General features: G+C 30.9%; 1 protein-coding gene across 3 annotated transcripts in view; it reads left to right on the top strand.

The window, feature by feature from the left end:
* Nucleotides 1–25,424, top strand: part of LOC121123266 (acetylcholine-gated chloride channel subunit acc-3) — a 218,001-nt gene that overhangs the window by 135,542 nt on the left and 57,035 nt on the right. For 2 of the 3 annotated variants that reach the window (XM_071890274.1, XM_071890273.1), the window contains exon 2: nt 16,737–17,081. In XM_071890274.1, coding sequence (XP_071746375.1) covers nt 16,863–17,081 — 219 coding nt within the window. In that variant the 5' untranslated portion in view covers nt 16,737–16,862. Of the gene's footprint in view, nt 1–13,293; nt 13,696–16,736; nt 17,082–25,424 lie in introns of those variants that run through there. The other variant, XM_040718395.2, reaches the window with a different exon arrangement.

Raw genomic sequence — 25,424 nt, 5'->3', positions numbered from 1 at the left:
ATATGATTGGTTCCGTAAGTTCCCGTGGCTAGAATATGACGAGGTTGAAAAGTCAGCCAAGTGTTTGGCCTGTTCCAAATTTTCCATTTCCAACCTTGGGAAATTTGAGTTCAAAACATGGAAAAACAGTTCCTCGTTGAAAGTTCATTCTAACAACAAAAACACAAACTGTCGATGGAAAAGTGGATCAATTTCCTCACATCAAAGAGAAAGAATACCTCGGTTCTCGGCCATGTTCAGTCTCAACATGCTGAGGAAGTCGTGAAGTAGCGAGCTTATTTGAGGTATCTTTTACAAACTGTTGGGTTCCACGCAAAGCAAGGATTGGCTTTTAGGGGCGATTCCGAAACAAGAGAAAAGCTGACGGAATCTAATGAAAACAATCGAGGAAACTTCTTGGAGCTTTTGTCCCTGCGTTCACACGACAATCATATTCTCAAAGATAAACTGGAGGCCGAAGTCAAAAAATTTGGTTCAGCTGGGGCAGGTTTTCCCAAATGGAATTCACCTGACATCCAAAATCAGCTGATAGAGATTATAGCATCCAAAGTGACGGAAAATATAATTGAAGATGTCAAGACTTGTGCCGGCGATGATGACTACTGGTTCTCTGTGATTGTTGATGAGACATCAGATATGTCAAACACGGAGCAGTTCAGTCTGTCACTGGGATATCTGACGAGTGAAGGCATCAAGAAAGAGAGCTTCCTCAAGTTTGTAAAAGTTACCCAGACTGACGGCAAATATTTGTTTGAGAAGCTTCACGAGGCTGTCAAGCATCTCGGCCTTGACCCCGACCGCACTGTCTCCCTGGCCGCGGACGGTGCCTCCAACATATCCGGCATCAAGAAGGGTCTTGCTGCCAGGTGGAAGGAAGCAGCCCCACTGTGTGTCTACATCCACTGCTACACCCATGTCCTCAATTTTGTAGTCAAGGATTTTCTCTCAGATATAACCCTGTTGAGAAATACAATGGGGACAGTAAAAATTTAATACAACTTCATTGAAGGGTCACCAAAGAGGTCAGCAATCTACAAGTCGGTGAAGATAACAAGTAAAGATGAGGAGCATGCCAAGGTGATGACCCTGAAGAACCACTCTGCTACCCGCTGGAGTCTCCGCTACGATGCTGTACACGCTGTATCTCTAGGGATGGTCAGAATCATGAAGACCCTCATAATAAGGAGAAAAGATAAAGATACATTGTCGAGTTCAACAGCAACTTCTCTGCTCAACAGCATCTTTAGTCACGAATTCGGCATTGAACTGTTGAAGACACTCCTCAGACACACATCTAGCATGTCAGATGAACTTCAAGGAAGAAACTTGCTGAGTTGAAGTCGTCTGAGATGAAATCAGTATTTGACCAGGAGGACTCAATTGATTTGGAATTCAAGGAGGCGAAGATTCCACGGAGAATAAAGTGGAAAGGAACAACTGAATCCTACTTCCATGAAACACATTTCGATGTTGCAATCAATAAGATTGTATTAGAGCTTGAGAGCAGATTTGCCACCGACGATACAAACATCACAATGGATCTCATTGCAATCGTCAATGACAGTGAAGTGGAGACCTGTGTCATTGAGCGTGTCGCCAAGCACTACAGACTTGAATTCGAGCAGCTCCAGTCAGACCATGCAATCTTCCAGCAATTCAAGGTTAATATTATAATGTTTCATTTTGCATTATATGTTTAAAATTTATGTTTCTCTAGGCAGATATTGACACAGAAGACATGGTTTCGTCACAAATTGCTGCGGAGTTAATAAGCTCGGGAGTGTTCCGCCTGATGCTGGAGCTATACGAGGTGATCATTATCCTGGCCTCAATGCCCATCAGCAGCTGTGAGGTGGAGCGGTTATTCTCCTGTCTCAGAAGGCTCAAGAACCACATGAGGACCACCATGGACCAGGAGAGGCTCTCCTCCCTCACCCTCTTGAACATGGACAGGGTGATGGTGGACAAGGTGCTCCATGAAGACATGGACAGTTTGATTGACACCTTTGCGTCAAGGAAAGAGAGGAAAAACTTCTTCTTCTAACCATGATAAAGAACACATGCATTTTTTCTTCATTTTTTTCAAACACATCACCACGTATACATGCGAGTTAAGAACATCAAGACTTGTGAACATAATTTATTTTCTGTCGATGTAACTGTTTCATGGTATATTATAATCTTGTTCATTATCTTCATCCGTTATTATTTTTAAAATATTTAAGGAGGTTTAAATTGTTTGACTTAATTGTATAGTTCAAAAATGTTCTCTCATTCTTGCACCGTGCATTTTATACTCCATTATACTCCTTCCTTTATGAATAGGTCGGCATTGACTTTCCGTCTAGAGTTTTTCCTTTTCATTTTATTTTTCCCAATGTTTGCCTGAAGAAAATAATGGTCAGACAGTCCATTGGACGATATTCTTGCAAGATTTAATCTATGCTGTAGCATTTGCCCTGTTTAAATATCCCCTCGTTCACCACTGAAAATCAACCGTTCACCCTTGTAAAGCGGACCGAAAAATCTTCCTGGCATACGGCACTGCCTGTAGTACTCACAGAATAATAAATGGTCATCATTAGAGTAATTCCTACTAGATACGGAGTAAGATTTGTGGTTATATTTTCCTACTATAATGTCATGACAGCAAAGCTGTTTTCTTCTTAAACATTCTTCAAATGGTCTGTATAACATTTTCTGTCGATTTCTTTTTTTTTAGCATATCGTCAGGTCATATTATTTACAATTATACTATTAACCGCATGAGTCATGATAAAAAAATAATAGCTCTTCCTATAAAGACTTTTTTTACAATTGAAAAAAAGTTTTTCACATAATTAGAGAATACAATAGTATTTTCTAAATCTATGGATATTGAACATTATATATAATATATATCATTGCTTAATTACCCGTAATAAATGCACTTATGTAATTCAAGATCTAACATATTTTACTAACATATGGCGATTAAAATAAATTATTTCTATCAAATTTGATGCAGTTGTTACAAATAGAAAGTGTCACTTTTTTATAATTTTATGACATATTCACGAGAAATACTTGGATATTATACAATCATGTTTCAAATTCAAGGAATTAAAAATGTATTAAAAAACTATGATAATGATCTTTTCTATGAAATAAGAACGAATTACTAATTCAAAATCAGTGTATTGTTATTGTTAAGAGGACAAATTTATCATACATACTCTATGACAATGAACATACAGTATAGACACGGAATTCGACACCATCAGAACTCGACTTTGACGCAAAGTGGCAAAAAAACTTTGTATCAGAGCTCGATGAAAATCTGACTTTAGAGAATTCTTTACTTTATTTTGTAGGTTTTATGTACAGTTTTAGAAAAATAACATGGGATCCAAGATATATATAGCATTAACTTTTGGATAAGAATGCAACTTAGGATAAAAACTTGATGAATCTTTTTTTAGTTATTTCTTATTGGGAAAATTAATTTGGAGCTGGACTTTTTTACACTCTTTCAAGAACAAAATAGTGTGGTGATTTGGGGCTCTACTGTATTGGAATACAATTAGAATATTCTGGCTTTTCAAATACAACCATAAAAATGGATAACTCTCCGAAATACCTTCACGTACATTGTAACTTTTTGTTCCATCGTAGTTTTTTCTCATTACATACCTGAAAGTATTGTATTGAATAACAACTGAAGAAAATATCTTTAAAATTGGATTAAAAGAATGTAATCATAAACTCTTAGCGTAATGGCATTAGGACATACCTCAGAGATAAAAAGTATAATCATTTTTATCTCATTAATGTTAACTTATGAAGTAATACATATTCAATTTTATGCGAAACCCTAGCCAATGGCTCTAAAAGTTTGTTAAACTACTTCAAAAAACACCGAAATTAAAGAAAATAAATTTACTTTATTATAAATGCTAGTTTAAAATTCTTATTAGTAATGAAAAGTTTTTAGTTTTTTAAGTGATTATGAAGAGGTTGCTCTGAGTAATCAAACAGAAAATATTCCGATGTTAACCGTGGAAATTGTATTTTCTATTTTCACAGTTTATTAGTATGTGATTCTTTACATAATATATTAAACCTGTCAATATGATGGGAATATTTAAAAAAAATATAAAACATATTTTTAATAATTCATTTCTTCAGGTCTCTGTGAAATACAAGGTGTTAAATCTATAACTCCTACTATGTTAACCCGTGGTTTGATATTTGAAATTAAAATCCTCGTGTATTTCTAAAAAAATAAAAAGCTGTGTCTTTTTTTGAAACTCCGTCAAAATGGAAATTTTTTAATTTAAAAAATAATGGATTTTGAGTCTTTGGTTAGAAATTAAGAATTTGTTTTATTCAAAGTATTTTCAGGCAACAATAATTTCCTACACAAAATAGCTGCGTTTTAATTCTGTATTTATAATTATTTACAGGTCCAATGAATGCCCTTTATAAATCTTTCATATTTATATCTGAATTTAAAATTACGTCAATAAATTTGTACCACTTGAATTCAATTGATGATATTTTAAAATGCAAATTTGTATTTAATTAAGAGTTTGTACATGCCACCGATTTGCTTATTAATTTCTTCATATTATGAGATAATAAAGAAATTCTAATGTATTAAAATATTATTGAAAAATCCAATGTCCTACAAATATATTTTCTCCTAATCAAATCACTTCTATTTTCCATGATGTAATATCATACAGATAAAAGAGCATCGAGTGATGATGTGAAGAAGAAGTTAACTCCATCGTAGTTAACCTAAATATTAAAATGGTAATAGTAATAACTGAAGCATGATATTTATAATAGTTTGTAAATGAAAGTGACTGAGAATGGTGCAGTCTTTAGGAAATATAATAAAACTCACATAGACGGCGCTGCGAAAATTATTCTCAGCATGCGCTATTTTTTTTTAAAACAATTTGTTAAACAACAAGCTACAAACTGTCAGACCACCTTGCGGATAATACTTTTATTAGTTTATTGCCTTATTAGTATGTTCACAATATAGAAGATGTATTTTTATGTGGAATCCTCACTTTATTATATTTTCTTTATGAATATCTTCAGTCTTTACAAAAGTATAGGATGATTCTAAACAAGATCTGAATGTATAAATAACTTAATATTTTCTGTTGCTTGGTCGGTGTCTGGTACTTTTGCCCTAAAATATTTTGCCTTAAAGCCATTTCGCATAAAGGATATTTCGCTTTAATATATAAATAAATATGGTTTATACGTGGTTATTATTTATTTTTGGTTTAAATTGATGATCCCTATGAATTTTTTATCAAAATTTGTAATGTTTATTTTTATGAAATTTTCTATTTTGCTCAGCATAAACACTTTATATATTTTATGTCTATGTGAATTATACATTTGCAACACCATTGTAAAGTCATAAGTCAGAAATGCGTATTTTTTTATAGTTTATGATCCATTGATTATACAGTTTGTCCAAAAATTGATGGTGGTTTTAAAAATATCCGTTTTATAGTAAAAAAAAAATTTTGTCGGAATAAAATGAAATTTACAGTCACTAGGTAATATTGAATTTTTCTGATGCCATAATTTTCGATGATGGAATCATACATCAGTATAAAAGTGTTCAGAATACACCACAGGATGTTATTTGAAATTCAATATCCAAAATGGTGAGAGACCTCGTCTGTATCCCAAAATTTCAGAAAACCAAAGGAAGGCCTGGCTTCAATTCTGTCGTGAGCGGAAACACTGGACTGCAGCTGACTGGAAATGTATCCTCTTGAGTGATGAAGGTTCATTTAAGCTATTTCATGACCCAAATCCCCAAAGAGATCGGGGTTGGGCAAGAGATAAGAGAGATGTGGAACCCACTCCAATTAGGAAATTTCCTTTGAAAATTCAGGTTTGGGCCGTTATCAGCCACCATGCAGTGTCAGATTTTCACTTGATTCCACGAAACCAAACTGTAACGGCCGAGTACTACGTAACGGATATCCTCAGGAAATCTCTGATGCCAGCTTTGTCTCGAACTGAAAAAACTGGACCTCCTTTGAAGAGGAAATTGTTATCTGACACATGAAGAGCTTTCCAGCAGGATGGTGCCCCTGCTCACTACTCCAAAAATGCACAAAAGTGGTATTCAGACAGCTTGGATTCTTTCTGAGCAAAGACACATGGCCTGCAAAGATTTGTCTCCCTTTGAAAATTTGTGAGCCTTGTTCCAGAGAAAAATCAATAAAAATTTGCCAGCAACTTCAGAGGATGAATTATTAAAAAAAAAAAAAAACTGACAAAAGCTTAGGAAAAAATTTCTCCAGCTACTTTGAATAATCGGAATGAAGGGATGTCAAAGCGCAAAAAAAGGTATTAAGCTTAAAGGTCGTCATACTGGGAAGTAAATAAAATTTTTCGCCAAAAAAATCACTTGTTTAGGTTATTTCATGATTTTTTTTAAAAAACCACTATCAATTTTTGGACATACTGTATATTTACAATTAAATCCATAAAGTTTTGTGTCAAAAAATTGCTAAACTTCTAAAATTGACGATTCGATGACTCATTTATCAATTATGATACGTATGCCGTTATGCAAAATATTTGATTTTTGTTAGATGAAGCCTTCATGATATAGGTATGTAAATGTCTATATAAAATAGTTTTTGTATTGTCAACCTCGAAATAAATTTCCACATAAAGTTCAAGAGAGAAGGATGAAACATGATTGGAATACTAACCATTAGAAATCCTGTTTTTCTTGACCTTTTATTGTCAAGCAATTAACTTATAAATGAAACCATATATTTATATTATACCTTTGAAGAAAAATCAAAACCTTGACTGTAAAGATCATTAAATTAAGGGTATAACTTTCAATTGTGAATGTACATGGATAAAACACATTCCTTTCTTCTAAAAAAATATAGGAACGAAGCAAAGATCACAATACAGTGAGTAAAGAACCAGAATTTGAAAAAAAATGATTATTGGTGGGAGGGGTATTGCGAAATTAGTAGCAACATGAAAGATAATTCCTTGCCAAATTTCTGGAAAATTAAACATATTTTGAAGGTTCCCCAATTCACATGAATCTTTATTTATAAATACCATATGGAGTGAAAAGTATCAAACTTCACAAATATATGCTGGTATTTTTTTTAATTCAAAAATTTTCAGTTAGTACCAATCTTCAAAAGACAGCTATCAAAATTGAAAGAAAATTTGTTCAATGCCTGTGAGTTATTTTGCTATGTGTGATTCTACTTTTGTTATTCCCATAACAAAGGATCAAAAACAATTTCGTGTTTTAATTCTACACAGCTTCTTGATGTGAGAAAATACTGTTCAAGCTAAACAAATGCTTGAAAAGTGTTATGGGGACTCATTTCTATCAGAAACAACCATTAAACATTGGTTTAATAACTTCATTGGTGATCTTACGATCACCAATGAAGCAGAGCATAGTGGAGGTTAGTGGAGGTACAAATGAGGCGGAAACATCAGCTAACTTTAAAAAAATCAACAAAAATGTTTGAATGATCGAAAAGTGAAGTTGGGGGAGTTAGCTGACATCTTAAAGATTTGAAAAGAACATTGCCTCTATATTGCATAAGTTGCAAAAGGGGAGGGGGGCAAAGTCCCCCTCCACCAAATTTAGGCAATTGCCTTCATTTAATATAACCTAAAATAAACTCAAATTCAAGAAAAAATCTTAAGTACTATTTAATACAGGAACATCATCCTGGGGCTTAAAGAAATCCATATGAAATGACTTCAATAGAAAACTTTTTTTCTGGGCCATAGATGAACAACTTAAAGTCCTCACATGAAACTGAAATAAACCGTTCAGAAGAGATAAAATCAGTCAAAATCGTTATTTCGTGATAATTGAAATATGAAATCACTAAAAAAACAATGTACACTTCTCTGTTGATGTAGTTTGTATTGACTCAACAGTATTCACATTAATTTCTTATGAAGAAATATTATACATTTAAGTATGTATAGTTTAACTGTCTATTGCCCAGCATTAGTTTTAAATAGATAATACAAGAAAGTTATATGCTCTTCATCAGAAAGCTTCTTTTTCTTCCATGGATAATTACATCATTCAAAAAGAATACCTACAATTAACATCTTATAAGAAATTATTAACAACAAAAGTCTTCTAATAAAGGAAAATGTAAGACCAAGTACACAGGAAAAACAAATTCAGACATGTTAATGTACGTATAAATTCAAATATCTTAGTGAATTAGATAAAAAAGATATTTTGCACTAGACTCGTATATGAGAAAAATAAAACAACAAAATTGAAAAATATTCATGGAAACAAACAAAGAAAATGCCAAATTATATGGCTTAAAGAAATTGTCATCGGGTGCTTTAGTCAATTCATACAAAAAAATACATGTTTATATTGTTTCCGATTATGTCTATGTAACATTAGATATTAATGTACCATAATATATAAAAAAATTAATAGGAACCTATTTACTAATTGGAGCATTCAATTTTAATAAATCTATAGTTATCAGGTTAGATACAGCTGAATGCATGTAATGTCCAATAATCCCTTCTATGATAACTTTTAAACTACTTTTTTTTACTTTTTATCGATAATATTTTTCCCCATGACATCACCAGAAAGAAAAAGAGGGAGTTAACTAATAAACCTGCTATGTTTGCCTTGCGATTTTTTTGTAGCCTCACCTTGTTCTAATTAAAGTGACGTGGACTCGAAGCTTGTCATTAGACTTGTACCTGAGAAGATATTTTGAAGACTTGCGACTAAATTTATTCTCATAATCAAGGACTACAGACTTGATTCAGACTCAATAGCTAATACTTGAAACTCGACTTGAACACGAAAGTTATTTTATACCATACATAAGAAAATCCTTAGTACTGTGGATACTATATAGTAATTATGGATTTGGAATGGGCTCAAAGAAATCTGAGACCTCAAACTGGACCTTATAAAAATATTCCAGGACTTTTGCTTGTGACGAAAAACTTGATACTCGACTCTGTCTTGCAGTATAATTACCTTTCTTTTACTTTTGTAGACTAATAATTAGGACGTGTAGATACATTTTGTTGGATCACCTTGTACATTAACCTTTTCCAATATCCAAAAAAGAAGCATTTAACAGGGGTGTCCTCAGGGGTTGTAATGGAGGGGCTGTACTCCCTCCTCAAAAAAGTAAAGGTTCTTTTGCTTTTTTACAAGAAAATTGAAATAGAATTTTCAAATTTTTGTTTCCATAAAATTTAATTTAATATTTGAAATGTCATTTTTCAGTTTAAAAAAAAAAATTAATTTTCTATAAATAGGTAAGGATTTTTGAAATTTTTCAAAAAATTACATATTTAAAATTAAATTTTTGAAATGTTTTTCCAAAAAATTAAACCATGCCCCCATAAATTTAATCCTGTAAACGCCCCTGTTTTAACACATATTTATTATTCATATTATGTAAGTATGTAAATATTTCTAAACATGAAATCTGGTTCCCTGGCTGCCCATTTATACGGACTGAACAATCCTTCTTTATTTGTTAATTTGTACATATTATTACCTACCAATTTCATGCAATTCTTTCTTATCGCACTATGAAAACTATTTGACACTTTTTTTCCTGGAATATAAGAATTTTATAGGATTACAGAAAATATGTATGATATTTTTGATGACTCATACCTATAGGAATGTCTGTTTATTATTCCATTCAGGATCAAAAGTTATTTTTTTATATTCTTAGTATATTTTTCTTCTTTTTTTTTAAAATTGTCTAAAGAGAAAGAATAGGTGACCTTCTAAAAATTAAAAAATAAATACTGTACCCAAGGGCAATTCCGGGCAAGTTGAAGCATATTAAACTGAAAGAAATAAAATAAAAAAACCATTCATTCAACACGTTGTTACTTTTATAGTATCGCGCAACCTTTCCCTCGAAATAAGAAAAGACGAAAATGCTTCAAATTCGTTGTTAATTAGCCAATTCTTCTCAACTATGAAATGATTAAATAATAGTTTTGAGTAATTGTTCACAGCTTCAATAGAACTATTTCTTTTTCAACGTTCAGAACACTGATTGAGGGAAAAGAAACAGAAACATTGACAGTTGACAAAAAATATATTGTAAATTTTTGCATTGGCAAGGTAATGCCGAGTAAACGTTTTGTCAAAGGGGTTTGACTATTAAAGCATTAATGTATATATAAATGATTTTTTTTACCTATCAAACTATCTTATATAATTATTTATTAATAAATTATTTAACTAGAACTATTATAAGCGTTGCAAATCGCACTTGAAGTTTTATGGATTCTTTAAACAGTTATAGAACACAAATATGATAGATTATATTTATTGCATCATATCAGAGAAAAAAAAGTCTCATATGTTATTTGTAGACTTTATACTATTGAACATATTTATTTTCATTTCAATCCATCCCGGAAATTAGAATATAAAGGACATATATAAATACATTATTAAGTCGTACATCATACTGATGTAAAACGATAGATTGGGAATTTCTCATTTTTGTGGTAGATTACTTATTTGTTTACGCCTCCCATAACTTTATATACAGAGGCGTCCACAGGAGGTGGGCTTTTTACGAGAAATTTTTATGATAAAATGTAAAAATTTACTCAAAAGTAGGTGTTAAATTGTTTTTAAAGACTTATTTTCAAAAAAAAATAAAATCATAGGGACAAAGAATGCAGAAGATCAAAAAAATTAAAATATTTATTTTTTCGAAAAAATTAAATTTTTGGTTAATAGTAATGGATTTTAGAATTTTTTGCCAAAAAATTTACTTTTCTATGAATATTTATGGATTTTTGAAATTTGTTTTTCAAAACATTAAATAGTTGATTTTTTTTTTATCAAAATATTAAATATTTGAATTTTTTTTTCTATAAATTTGATATTTTGAATTTAATTTCTTAAATTTTATACAAACAGCTAAAAAATTGAAATTTTTAATTGAATAACTATGGATTTAAAAATATATATATATCTTTTTTGTGAATAACAATGATTTATAGAAATTTTTCTCAAAAGTTTGTAAAAAATTTTTTCAATTTAATTAATATTTGAAATTTTTTTACAAACAGGTTAATTTCTTTTTTGATAAATATGGAATTTAATTTCAAAAATTTAAATTTTTGGGATTTTTTCAAAAAAAATTTAAACATCAAGCCCCTCCTCTCCCCTAAAAAAAATAAAAAATTTATAATAGTTTAAATTTCTTGCAGTTTTTAAGGTGGATATTTGGTTATTCATTTTAACCTCGACTTTTAAAAATATTTTAAAATAGATGAGGACAATGCTTTAATACATTTTTTCCCCTCTTAAATGAACTCTCTTTAAAAAATAACAATCTAAGTTTAAAAATTATGTTCAATTAAAAAGTTAAATACCATGATTATATTATTCAAAAAAAAAAAAAAAAAGTAATACGTACATGAAATCATGCTTATCACCATAAAATATAATAGAATAATATGTGAATATATAACGTACCTTGAATGAATTAATGTTTGTACAATTCATTAATACATATTTATAATGATACTTAATACATATATCTTGAATTATTACATAAAAGTAGCGATAATTCAAAAAAGATAATGGCTACTCTTTTTCAACCATCATGTTATGTATTTGTGTCTTGCCGTACAAGGTTATTTGATAGAAAAATAAAGAATATTTATAATTTCGTATACTTAACTATATGTTTGTGTATTATACAATATGCTAGAGGCGAGAAATAGTCCTTAAAAAAAACATATCTATTAATCTTAGATTCAATCGTTAAATATATTTTTCTAAAAAAAAAAAGGCGACAAAATTTGGCAAAATTATCACTTAAACATCGACAACTCGCTCAAATTTCATCTAATTTTTGCTGAAGGGCATTTGTAAATTAATTTTTGCATGTTTAATATACTAAAGTAAATTTAATGGATGTAAAATTCTGAATTTTAGATATAATCCCTTAAAAATAGATGTTTGTTATTTCCAGCTCAAATTTTGAATTTTTTTCTATGTGGTGGAGAAGGGCGGGAAATAATCATTACATTTGAGTAAACTAAACATACTCAGATCCCCTTTGGTAAAAAAAGTCAACCTAGAAGTCCAAATTGGACTGAAATTTTTAATATATTCATTTTTATATAGTATCCTGCAAAAAAATCAGAGAATTTTCAAATGTGCGGTTAATTTGTGTGGTCACTTTGACGTGGAATGACTCTATTGCAAGTTCAAGTAGAGTTTCTGCTTTTTTTTTCACAAGTCAAACTCCTTAAATATTTTCATACAGTGTAGTTCGATTCCTCAGATGTCTTTTGAGATCGTTTAAAGTACAAAAGTCCGACTCGGATATAGTTATCCTCCTATTTTAAGATATTTTAAAGACTAATTAATATCCAAAGAAATCTTTGAAAAGACTGTGAGAAATATATTAAAAGTATTTACAAATTCAATGTATAGGGTGCTATAAAGAGTACATTATATTGCATTAAGTTTTAAACTATTGTGAGAAGATTTGTTAAAAGTTGTGATAAATAAAATAAAGTCACGAGTTCAAGTCAAGTAGTGAATCTTTGATTATGGGATCAAATTGAGTCTCAAGTCTTCAATTTATGTTCTCTAGTATAAATCGAGTCGGAAGTCTCGAGGCCAAGTCTGTGCTATACATATACTAAGTTAAAATATAAGACTGCAATGTATATATATTGGAAACATCAATGAGTAATCCACAGAGACAAAATAATATAAAAATACGAGACTCAGCTTTAAAATAACTAAGGAATTATAGTTGAACTCGTATAATGGCTAGAATTTTAGTAATATTAGGAATAAAGAAGATATTTATATATATTAGAGTATCATTTTCTTTTAGTGGAAGTGTATTGATATAATTGTTATTATATCATCATTATTAAATTTTAAATTATTTTAGTCATGTTTTCTTAGTATATACTAAGATTTAGTTATCTTTATTGTATAGTTATTACAACCTTTTCTCCAACAAGAAAAAAAAAGGCCCATTATCACCTGTTTAAAAGCCAATACTTCTAAACTATTGAGTTATTACTCAATATTTGTTTAGAGTTAGTCATAGTCTAACAAAAACTAATTACAACTCAACCAATCAACGTTTAGAGCAAAGATAAGGTAGCAATAAGCTTTAAAACGGAGGAATATATTGTACATATTTTACATGTGAGGTAACACCATGCCCTCTCGTTTATTAGCTATATATAACGTAGTTCCCTGCCATTATCACACAGCAAACTCAATTTCTTACTTAACGTAATGGTTGATGACAAATTGGGTGCTCCGCCTATGCTGTCGTAATTTCGGAAAAGTTGGATTACTTTATCTGTCGTAATTCAGAATTTAGTGGGTTTGGACGTGATGTTATCATATTGAAATCTGGACATCTTGATAGCATTGACAACTAAATTTCACATCAATAACACACTTATCTCTTAATAGAAGTTAAGTTTATTTTCTATTTTCAAGACCAGGATATAAAGTTTCCTTAAAATTTTTTATAGTTTTGTTTGATAACTATGACGTTGCTTTCGGTTTATTGTATATTCGGTGACGTCAGTTTACATGCTCTTTACCACTTATGAAAAATGAATAAGTCCACTTAAAACATAGTAAAGTATCTTCCTAAACATTTTTTAAAACTTTGTCCCTTTTATGGTTAATTTTACTCAATCTTAATCAATTACACAATTATCATCATAAATTTGATTATAATATAATTCAATCTTTGAAGTTCAACATTGTAGAAATTATTACTCAAATTATTCATATAGATTTATAAAATACACATAAATTAATATAATAAATTAACAACATTTTCTCGGCTCATTTGAATTATATTGCTTGTTAGTGAGCTTTTGAATTTATTTTGAATTAACTAAATAAGTTAATTTCTATTATTTTGGCAAAAAAATATACATTTCATCATTTTAAAATAAATTAACATTATATCGAGGTGAATTAGCATTCCAGGTGACAAAGCAAACTAGGCCTACTCAGAAAATATCCGGATTAAACTTGTCCATTTGTACTGTCAATTTTTGTGTTTATGGCTTTGGCTGTGGCATTCATGTACGATTATTTAAAAGAAAATGTTGCTTTACCCTCTCCTAATATCAATTTTAGTAAGTTATTCGAAGGGGTTATTTATATATTTTTTTTACTATTCCTTATTTACGGAGTGGTCCATTAAAATATGAACACTTTGAATAGAATATTAAACTTCAACAAGATAAAATTTAGTAATTAAGAATATAATTTAAAAAAAAAAAATGTTATAAATAAATGTGTGTCTGAGCTCTCTTAATCGTTGATGTAATCGTTAGCCTGGAATATGCTGCAGATGTAGTTCTCTGTCAGCGCGTCCCAGTGATGGATGACAGTGGCTTTGAGGGCCTTGGTGTTTGACCTCGGTGTACAGGCCTTCTCCTCAACATACATTATGAAGTTGGCATGAGGGCTGTTTTATGAATCCACCGTACAGTCTAGACCACCTGTTCCTGACTATAGCCTAAGCTATTGGGGTACAAATTTGACCTTAATAGAGTCCTGCAAAAATTGGTTGTCCGAGTTTTATGCCAATAGGGACATGGGCTTTTACGAAAAGGGCATTATGGAGTTGGATTCTGGTTAGCAATAAGGTATCAAACAGAACAGTGCATACATGGGTTAAATCGGATGATTATAACACCACTTATAAAGCATTGACATAAAGCCAATAATGCAAAATTACTTTTTCACCATACCATTAAAATTCATATTCCATAAAATAATACAAATTTTTTCATAAGTGCATTAATCTGAGAAACTTACTCCACACATACAATTTTTTTTCTCACTCTCTTCATTTTTTACCGTTATATGGTCAAACTTAACAGTAATTGTTTAGAGTAAAATATTTATGGAATGAAAGAGGGAATTGAATTATAACAATCGTATAATAAATATCTTAAGAAAAAAAAATATTTTTTTGGATAATCTACTTATTTTATATCATCAGAATTAATTAATAAAGAAAGTTTTTTTAAATTCTTTAAGAAAATGATTACACGATAGTTTTAATTCAATTTTCTCCTTCATTTCATAACTCCTAATATAATAATAATAAGAGAAAATACCCTAACTTGATAAAAAAGAGTTTATATCCCTTGTATAAAAAAATTCCGTAGTTAATGCCTTGGTTTTTGTAGAACAGCGTGTCTAAATTTTGTTCTTCTGGAATATTTACTATTTAATTTGCAATTTATTTTATATAAATTTTAACAAATGTTTTTTTATAAAAAGAATAAACTTTCTTTCTTGAGTTGGCTAAAAATTAATCATCGTTTTTTAACTTAAAAAAAAAATATTTTACTGATAATTTACACCATCATGTTTCTTGCTTTTAAGAGGAAATCATTTCATAAAAGAAAAAACATCATTAAAACAAGTTTAAAGTAGTCGAATTGAAAAAAAATCCATTATTTTTCCAAAAAAAAATTTTTTTTACTAATTTTTATCTCCAGTCGTAAAAAAAAAGGAGAGGCTAACACTAAATGACGTTAGAAAGAGAAGATTTTGTACTAAAAAATCTTAAAAGACAGTTTTCGGATTTTTTGAGTTTGGGGCAAAGAGAAAATACAGCATATTCTACAGTTTTTCTACGATAAAGTCGAAAACACAAGCCAGGCGGCTAAAAATGTGAATGGTGTTGATGATTCTGATATTGTAACAGTCCAATTTAGATAGTTTGAAACAAGTTTCTGGTAGATTTCAGTGCCTTAGCGATGAAATAAGGGTTCAAATGCCGGTCGAACTCAATCATTTCCAAATTTTATCGACATTTTGGATTACTGGCCTACCAGTGTGTGCCTCATCTTTAACGTTCATATTACTAGAACGGGTTCCTTGGAGCCACTGCTTTGCTGTTGTATTTGATACTGTATTGGATATATAAACAGCAAAAAAAAATTCACTGCCTCCTCCATCCTTTTATCTTGGTCCTAGTGATTCTAAAGAATGTCTCAAATTTTCTCTTTTTTTACTTTCATTTTGGACACAAAACTATAAATCAACTTTTTTAAGTGCATGCTACACTTTTAAACATATTTCAAGCTTTCTTGATGCAATGTATTCGTGAGAAATAGTTGACTAAATACATTTAGCAAAAAATGTCAGAACTTTTTTCTTAACCTAATATTTATGTATAGGCTAAAGAAACAATAAGTCATAAGGCTGATTTTACTCGTAAGTTATGAACTGTATTTTTTTATACTTCTTTGAAAAATGAAAATATTTATCCTACTTTGAAGATGTACCCATCATTTATCATAAATAACTCATTGTACATATTAATAAACTTTTCTTTTGTTCCTTGGTTCTTAAGCTATAAAATGGGCATATTATTAGTTGAAAATCCTCAGATTGAATTATTTTATTTTTTTCTAATTTAAAAAAGGGATGGAAAATGAAAATTGATGTGGGTAACGACGTTAAGATTACTTAATAATTGTCTTATGATTAAAGAAGACGCCACATATAAATAAATTTTTGCTTAATTTATTATGAGGAGGGGGAGGGATAATTTAAAAGGATTGATTTATGGATATATTATTTATTTTTCAAATTGTAGTATAAAGTCATTTAATAGTTTTGTTTTTTCTTTTCATTCTAGATACTAATATAAAAATGTCAGCTCTAAAGGATTCCACAAAATCATAAAAAGACGAATTCGAACAAAACCAGAACATTTGCAAAGGACCAATCCCAAAGAGACAGACCCGTGTCAATAACCTTCAATATGAATCAAAGACTTCGCTTTAAGTGCCTATGGATCTTCCTCCTCATTTTGGTGACGAGAACTAGGGCTCGAGTAACTGAGCATAGCTGTTCTAGTTCTCAAAGCTTAAAACTATGTCTTCCTACAAATTACTCAAAGTTTGAATTACCAATTCCTAACTCTGTTAATTTGGTAGAGATTGGTATCGATATTGGTGAGGTTCTAAGAATAAATGATAAGGTAAGAAAGTCTTATATATATGTATATGTATTATAGTTGTCCATGGTATTTTGAACTGTTGGGAACATAGGCAAAAAGATTCATTTTGATACAGCATTATATTTTATTAGAGACAACATTCGATGTGTTTGTTATTAGCGCATTTTTAAAAATCTTTAAATTGTTAGTTCGGGCACATTTTTCGGCGGATTTACTTGAAAATTCGATTGAATTATACATACGAATATTGAAAAAAGAAAAGAAAAAAAGAACCTCATTCAATTTACTACCACCAATAGCATCCATCACAGTCTGGATATAGGCCAATAAGGAGGAGGAGACGTTGACAAGGTAGTTCCATGGCTTGTTGAAGGCAATCAGAGAATCCTTGATGCTATGGGATGTTTGATTTGTATTAGATTCAACGTAGCTCAGGAAAAATAATCCATCGGATTAAGATCACCCTACAGGGGGAAGGGGGCATATTTTCTTCCCAATGAAGTCATAGCTGTACAGAAAACAAAGCCACTTCAGGAACCTGTCTGAAACATGTCAAGAGATTGAATCTTGGTGTCTGACCAAAGAAAGATATTTTGAGAATGTATTTGAGACCTCCTTATTTTAAATCATTATGTTGTTGTGAACTAAATTCATCGTCACGGTGCAATGCAGTTTCTCCTCTGTAAATTCAATCTTCTTCCTTGAAGCCATAATGGCCAAAACTTTACTAAAGTTTGTTGATGTAACAAAGTTTCTACCGGTAAAAAAAGAGACACCATTAGACAACTGTATCATAGCAAAACTGCCAGCGCACGCACGGGTCGATTGAATCTTAACGCCCTGTATAGTATATGTATAGAAAGGGGGAAAAGTGTACACTAAAAGCGGTTCAACAATATTTGTTTGCCCTTTTTTTAGTAAGAAAATAGTCCTTATATGGGAAAACTAAATACACTTTTTTTAAAGATTGTTTATTTAACTGAAGTAGCTATGTTTATAAATTGGTGTATTTTGACTTGCATTTTAGTTGAAAATGCTATTTTGTAAAAAAATATTTCTGAAATTCAGAAGCCCCAATAGGAATGTGCAACCTCTAATTATTAATTATTATGGCCCAAACTTTTTATTTATATATTTATTAAGAATAAACTTTTTCAGATCTTACCTATCCTAACATTTTGAAAAAAACAACAACAACAACACTTTAAAGGACAACGATATCTATGTAGGAAAATACATAGGTTAATACAGTCATACCTGATCTATTGGTCACATGTTTTAAGCGTGTCCTCAAAATAATCAAGCATATTTATTTATCAAATTTAGCCTTGTTACAAGGAAGGAACCTAGTTGTCATCTGCTCTAAGTGGTAGTTTTTTCAACTTGTTTTACCTAATCAATTAATACAGGCTAGAGTTTATTATTAATATTTTATCCTACAAAATAATACAAAAATATTAAATTGTTTACAAAAACTCTTTAATTTGTGTCAAAAATTGTTATATCTTACAAAATTACTAAAAATAGATATAGGAGTAAAAAAAGTGTTAGAATGAAGGAATAAAATGAAAATTTTGGCATAAACAATAATCATTAGTGCCAAAAAAACAACAATTTGTGTTTGCATAAATTGAGAAAGTATTCAAATAGTAATAATTATTATTTTGAATACAATTCTTATATGAAAGACATCAGCCTACACTCAAAGGTAAATAATAATAAAAAAAATACTAAAAAAATAAAATTTCTCTTTATTTGAAAGAAAATGAAATATTTCATATCTTGAGTCATTTATTGTTTTATAATATATAAAAAACATGCATCTATAAGTATAATTTAGAAACAAGCTTTGGCCTGTTTACACTTTATCCTTTCAACTGTTTTTTTTTCTGAAAAAATAACGCTCAGGCGCTCATTGATTAATTTTTTTCTCTATTCATTGGTTCTTTTTTAAAGCAAAACAAAAGACCACATTATTAATTGCCCCTAGACGATGTCACTTTTTTCATATCTTAACATCGTGCAATCTTTTTTTCATATAAGAAACATAAAATAAAACTCAAAATCAGTTGGTAGTTGGCTATTTCTTCCGTACAAGACTTTATTCGAATTCAACCAATTAACGTTCAGAATATTTATCATGGGAAAAGAAGTAGACACATTGACAGCAGACATCAGTTGAGTTGCTGAAAAAGGCTTTCCTTTATCATTTTTCATCTTCATGTATACATTTTTTCCTACATTCGGAGGAATTATGAAATATATGTAGTCATCTAACGGACGATAAGTAGTCTTGTACTATATTTGGACGATAATTGATCACTTGGTCATCGGTTTTACATCTTGGTTTATAACTTTGTTCCTCGGATAAAAGATGTCATTGGAGAACGAAGGAATTAATGAAATGAACAATCGATGCATTTCCAAAAACTCTTGAAGAAACTTTATCAAATGGCTTAAAATAAAGAGTAAATATTTTTTTGGAATACAAATATTTTTCTAGTTTGAATTCTGCTTTATTTTTAATATAGTAAAAACAAAACAGCTTTTAATAAGCTGAAATATTTCCCTAATCATTTCTGCATTTTGTTTGCATATATATATTTCTTTATTTTTGGTTTTTTGTTCAGCGTTTTAGTCCTTATTCAGGGTGGACCACAAATACTGTAACATGAATAATTGTATGGATTTAAAAAAAAATTATACATCTCAAATTTAAAAAAATTAATACTTATCTTACAAAGATTGACAAAAATATTTTTAAAAATCGTCTTCTTTTTCCGAAATTAGAGCAGTTAGTATGTAAGGGGAGGGATGGCAGCAGGAACGCACTATCTCCAATAAGGGTGGTTATCAGTGCATCAAAAATTGCAGGCCTTGTCCTCAGAAATGAGCCAGATTCCAAAATCCATCTGGTTCAAATCTGGACTCGATTGAAGCCAAAAGTCGCGACTCCAAAACCCTGAGAGATGAGTCTTCGATCTCTCTTAAGTCTTATTGGAATTATGAGAAGGAGAACCATCATGCTGAAAGGTCTAAGTCTCATTTTGAGAGTTTCATTTAACCTCACCAAAAAAACATTACTAAAGATAATGTTAGGAGCCATGCCTGACTTCAACTGACTAACTGACTGAGGAGTTTCTTGCTTCGGTTGCCTCCCTTTTCTTTGGTTTTGGTGTCTCTTCCGACGACAGTAACAGAACATCTTGAAGGCCTTCTTCACAAATTTGTTCACTGTTATGTGGTGCATGCCTAGTTCCATGAACATTTTATGTTGGCTCATCTTCAGATTTTGCGGAACTCTGTTAATCTTTATGCCCTTTAAGGCCTTAAAAATTAATCGGGTTGATTTTCCTCAAGCAGTAAACAGCCTCTCGTCTCCATTCCATCCTCGTAAATGAAAGATCACTAAAAAATACTAACGAAAAACTTGGTTGACAATTGGTCACTTATATACCACGAAATTTTTAAGAATGATATCTCAAAATATCTATGGGTTAAATGAGTTTAAACATTTGTTGCAGTATTTAGTATCCATTCTGTACATCTAAGATCCCCTTTTGACATCCCAATACACTGTTAGCAATAATTCGCCATTTTATTTTTTACCATAATACAAAAATAGCTTTTATTTATATAGAATTTGATTGATTATACCCCAAAGTGGCCAACATCATCAATGCTGATGTTGTATGAAAACTCTCTTTAAGCTTTAAAAAATAAGACGGATGCGTCTAACAAATTGGCCAGAGGGCTTAAGAACAACAAACTTTCCATAGGTATAACAGATTTTCTTCGTTGCATAATTCCTTGAATTTAATTTCCTTCTTAAAAAGGAAAGAAAATAACCTATTAATAGAATACCTACATACTTACAAGAGGCAATGGATTTATGTATCCCTCAGGTAGAAAATGTTATTTATTTATGCTGCATTTTTTTAAAAGTATTGTCTGTCTATGCTTACATCACCTTTATGTATATTCTATAGGAAGAATTATAGCTTTTTAGAAGATAAAGAGAAGTTATTTTTTACCAGATTTATAAAAAGAGATTATATATATATTTACATTTTCCAAACAAAAATAACTGATACGCCTACTTAGGTGGTGCGACAAAGATAGGTTGATATATATGCATATTAGACTGCTTCTTAAAATATTTTATTTCTAAATTTCTAAAAAATAAAATTTTTTCCTTGCCAATATTTGCCAAAAAAGCTCAGAATAATCAAGGAATACTCTAAAATCCCAATATTATATCATATCATTATAGCTAGTACTACTCGTATACCGTCCGTGTGGTTGAAATCACGACACTTATAAAAGAGAGGAATAATAAAATCACATGAGAAGAATTGATAAACAATCCCATCAGCTGACAAACTGTGTGTATTGACACCCTCCTCCAAAAAATTAACCACCATCAATCGAAAAATGGTCTCACAAAGAGACAAAATATTTGGGGTTCCTCTTCTACTTCGCACTGAATACACACCACCAGAGATCCAAAACTTGGCATAGTCAAGCAGGTAACAACAACTTGAAAATGCAATTAATGACGTCATTGGCAAGGAGAAGAGCTTCAACAAGAAGGTGCACCGGCACAAACATTCCTTTTTGGAGACTAACATTACATTCGATCCGAAAACCATGTGGCCAGAATACTTGAAAGAGGCCAAACCGCTCGACTTTTCTTGCTTGTCTGTATGCCAAAGCCAGGGCCTACCAGACAAAGGCACATAATATCGAAGCATTGGAACTTCAAGATCCCAATTACAATATTACTACCTGTCATAGCTTACAGCGGTGCATCAAAGCCATTATCAAAGTTGATGGAGGATACACAGAAGATTAGAAATGGCAAAACATGTACCAACATCCGTACAAAGTTTAGTTAATTTACCTCTCTTAGTTTTCAAAATTAAACTTATTAAAATTCGTAGTTGTCCAGTTTTCAATTACACACCTGGTAGAGACTAGAATCAGTAATAAAACCATTATTTTATGTGGGAAAATATGTACTTTTTCAAAAAAAATAGATCTTGTTATAAAAAAATAATAAACAGGTGCGAGTTAAACGTGTTACAGCGATAAATTATTTATCATTTATTTTCAAGAAAAAATTGTTTTATGATAAGACTATGTACAAAATTGTTGAAAGATTTCTGTAAATTTATAATATTTATAAAGTATAAATTCCCCTATTTTTAATTTTATTGACTATTTTCAGTTTCAAAATGCTATTTTTCTCATAAAAAAGATGGCGTTTTGAAACTTTAAATGTTCTGCGCATCAATATGAATAAAACCTTATAACTTTTTATTTTTTACCAAAAGCAAAAAACTATATAGCCCAAACATTATGAAAAAAAGTACTTAAGAACCAGTTTAATGAACTTATACATATGTTGGTATTTTCTAATGATGATTTTTTCTTTGCTTAGGGCATATATAACTTATATTTAGTTGATAAAACTAATGATATTTATTTATTACTATTGAGTTTTGATATGGAAATCTTGGACCAGTTCAAAATCTTTAATTTTAGATAATTCGGTCCAACTTCGATCTGGACTGGTCTCGTAGTAAAATTTGATTTATTATTTTAGAAAATAAATTTGTGGAAAAACAGAACTTTATTTTTTTTTTAGTGGAGAAAAATTAAATTCCATCACAGATTTAAATTTTAGTGTATACAATTTTTGATTCACATATGATTGAAATTTCGATTTGCAGTCTAAATTTAGGTTAAGACCGATATTTCGCTTAAATCGTTTTAGAAAAAAATCAATTCAGACCGAATCTCAAACACTTGTACTCTATTACAATTATTGTTTTCACGATACTAATATTTATTAATACTGGTATTTCGTTAATTCTTATCACAAAAAATATTTAAAAAGAAGTTCAGTTCACATGCACTTACAAGGCGTGCAAAATTTGTTTCTTGTAGAAGGAGTAGGGAAATTCCAAATACTTTTTTTCGAGGAGGGGGGAGTTTTGTTTGTGTGTTTCCATTCCATCATTGGTGGTCCAATAAGTACCGTTTTAAATACATTATTAACTCTATAAAGAGTTTTTAACAAGATGAGTAAAAGTTCAAAAATTGTTTACATTTTATTACAAGCCATAAATGTTATACCCAGTGGTGGATTTAGAAGGAGTGAATTGAAGATACTTGCTCTAATCTCAGTGTTTTAAAGTTTAAAAAAAATTAACATTCCTAGCAGGGATTCTTAGTCATGCGAGAAATTATCTTTAGAACATAACCAATCTGCAGGAAGCTATAGTCAAACAGATTCTCTTGAGGAGTCTTCCAGATACCCAATGAGTGGACTCTGAGTGTAGTTCGCGGATGTGAGCTAAGACAAACCTATACGAATTGTAAAATTCAATTCAACCGTGACGGAGACCTCCAGTGTGTTAAATACGATCAAGGATAACCAGAAGCGGATCACAAGCCTCTGATCGATATTATCAAGTCCAAAAATCCTACATGGTCTAATAAAGTTCACTGTTTTTCTTTTTTGCAGAAGTGTCCGAGTACGAAGCCAGTCTGTGTCATATAAGTGGGAAGGACAATATCCTTGCAGATTTTTTGTCAAGGATTAATAATATTATGGTGGATGGGGTTGATTGGGAGGACTTTGCTTCTCTGCAGGAGCGTGAGTCCATTGATCTAGATGAAAAACGCAAAGTCATTGAGATAAACGGGTATGAAGATCTGTGACGTCCGTAATCCTATACCACGGGAGGTTATGCCTCCATCTTTAGTCGAAGGAATAATCAAGCGTGTACACTCAGAGAGTCATCGGGGAATACAGGTTTCTATTAGAAAGATTCATGGTTTTCATTTCTGGGATCGACTCAAGGGTGATGTAAAGGAATGCATCCGTGGTTGTGATACATGTGCCAAAACTAAAATAACAACCTACATGAATAAAAATCCAAGTTTAGTGGATGCACCCAAAAAAATAGTTCCATCAACTTCATATAGATATAGTGGGACCATTCACACCAGTCGATGGCATGATAAATTGGCTTACAATAATTGATCGACGTACAAGATGTTTAGAAGCAATATCTCAAAGAAACACTACGGCACCTGTCATCGGGTAAGCTTTTCAGATTAATTGGATCTCAAGGTTTGGAGTTCCATCTATTATTACTTCCGATATGGAAAGACAGTTTATCTCTATAGTTGGGAAGTTAATGTGTAGTAATCTCCAGATCAATCGTAAATATACCACGCCTTATGGACTAATTGAGAGAGTACATACGAAATGAAAATAAGCATTGAGCGCTTGCCTAACTGAGACTCAAGAATGTGGGGCAACTGCACTACATAGAGTATTATTTGGTCTAAGAACGACTCCTAGAAGTGATACTTGTGTTTTCCGGCCCAAAAAGTATTCAGAAAAGAAATCTGATCTCTATATCTCTGCTGGATGTGTTGGACGTGAGAAGAACAGAGGTAGCGGTCCTAGTCCTAGTCATCATATTTCGGTTAATGATGAAATTTCTTCCGAAGAGAAGAAACTACGTCAAGCAACTAAAGTGTTCATCATGAGTGCTCCTATTAAGGGACAGCTTGATACTCCTTATGAAGGACCATTCGAAATTTTAGAAAAGTACCACGACTACTTCGTTCTGAATAGGGGGGCACACACCAACAAAGCAATCCATCAATAGATTGAAAGCTGCCTATGTGTCTCAATATTTCTTATTTAAATTTAATTTTTGTATTTTATTGTAAAATTTCTACTCTCGAGCCAAAAAGGGAGCAGTGTAGCGATTAGCTACAATGGTAAATTTGACCAGTTGTCCCCTAAGGACTTTAGCGTTGAATAATAATGTAGACAAATTTTACTAGAATAAAGCTAGTATGTTTATAAGTCTAAGTGAGTAAGACCTTTTATTGAAATAGCCAAACATATATTTATATATATCCCTATTTTTTAGTTTTTTTGAAAAATGTTAAAATTCAAAATTTTGCCGCGCTGTATTATTTGGCCAAATGACATTTTCTTAGAAATAAAATCTGTAAAAAAAACAACTATTATTTTCTTGTATATTTGCATTCCATGTTTACTCTAGCCCACAAATCGGGTTGTGTATTTTACAACCCTCAGATTCCGCTAGAGTTAACTATTTCAACATTTACTAATATTACGTTATTTATTGTTGGTTGGAACAGGTTACGGAATTGACTAAAACGTGACTTGCGGATTCCAAAAAACAACAATTTACTCACTATTTGAATAATGTGATAATTATAAAATTGAGAAAATGAGAACTGAAAATATATGGGTTACACATGCCATAAATTTATTAATTCCACAAAAAATAAACCTACACTGTCCAT

The sequence above is a fragment of the Lepeophtheirus salmonis genome, chromosome 8, assembly GCF_016086655.4.
Source record: "Lepeophtheirus salmonis chromosome 8, UVic_Lsal_1.4, whole genome shotgun sequence".
Classification (NCBI taxonomy): domain Eukaryota; kingdom Metazoa; phylum Arthropoda; class Copepoda; order Siphonostomatoida; family Caligidae; genus Lepeophtheirus; species Lepeophtheirus salmonis.
This window is presented reverse-complemented; position numbering and strand designations above follow the sequence as displayed.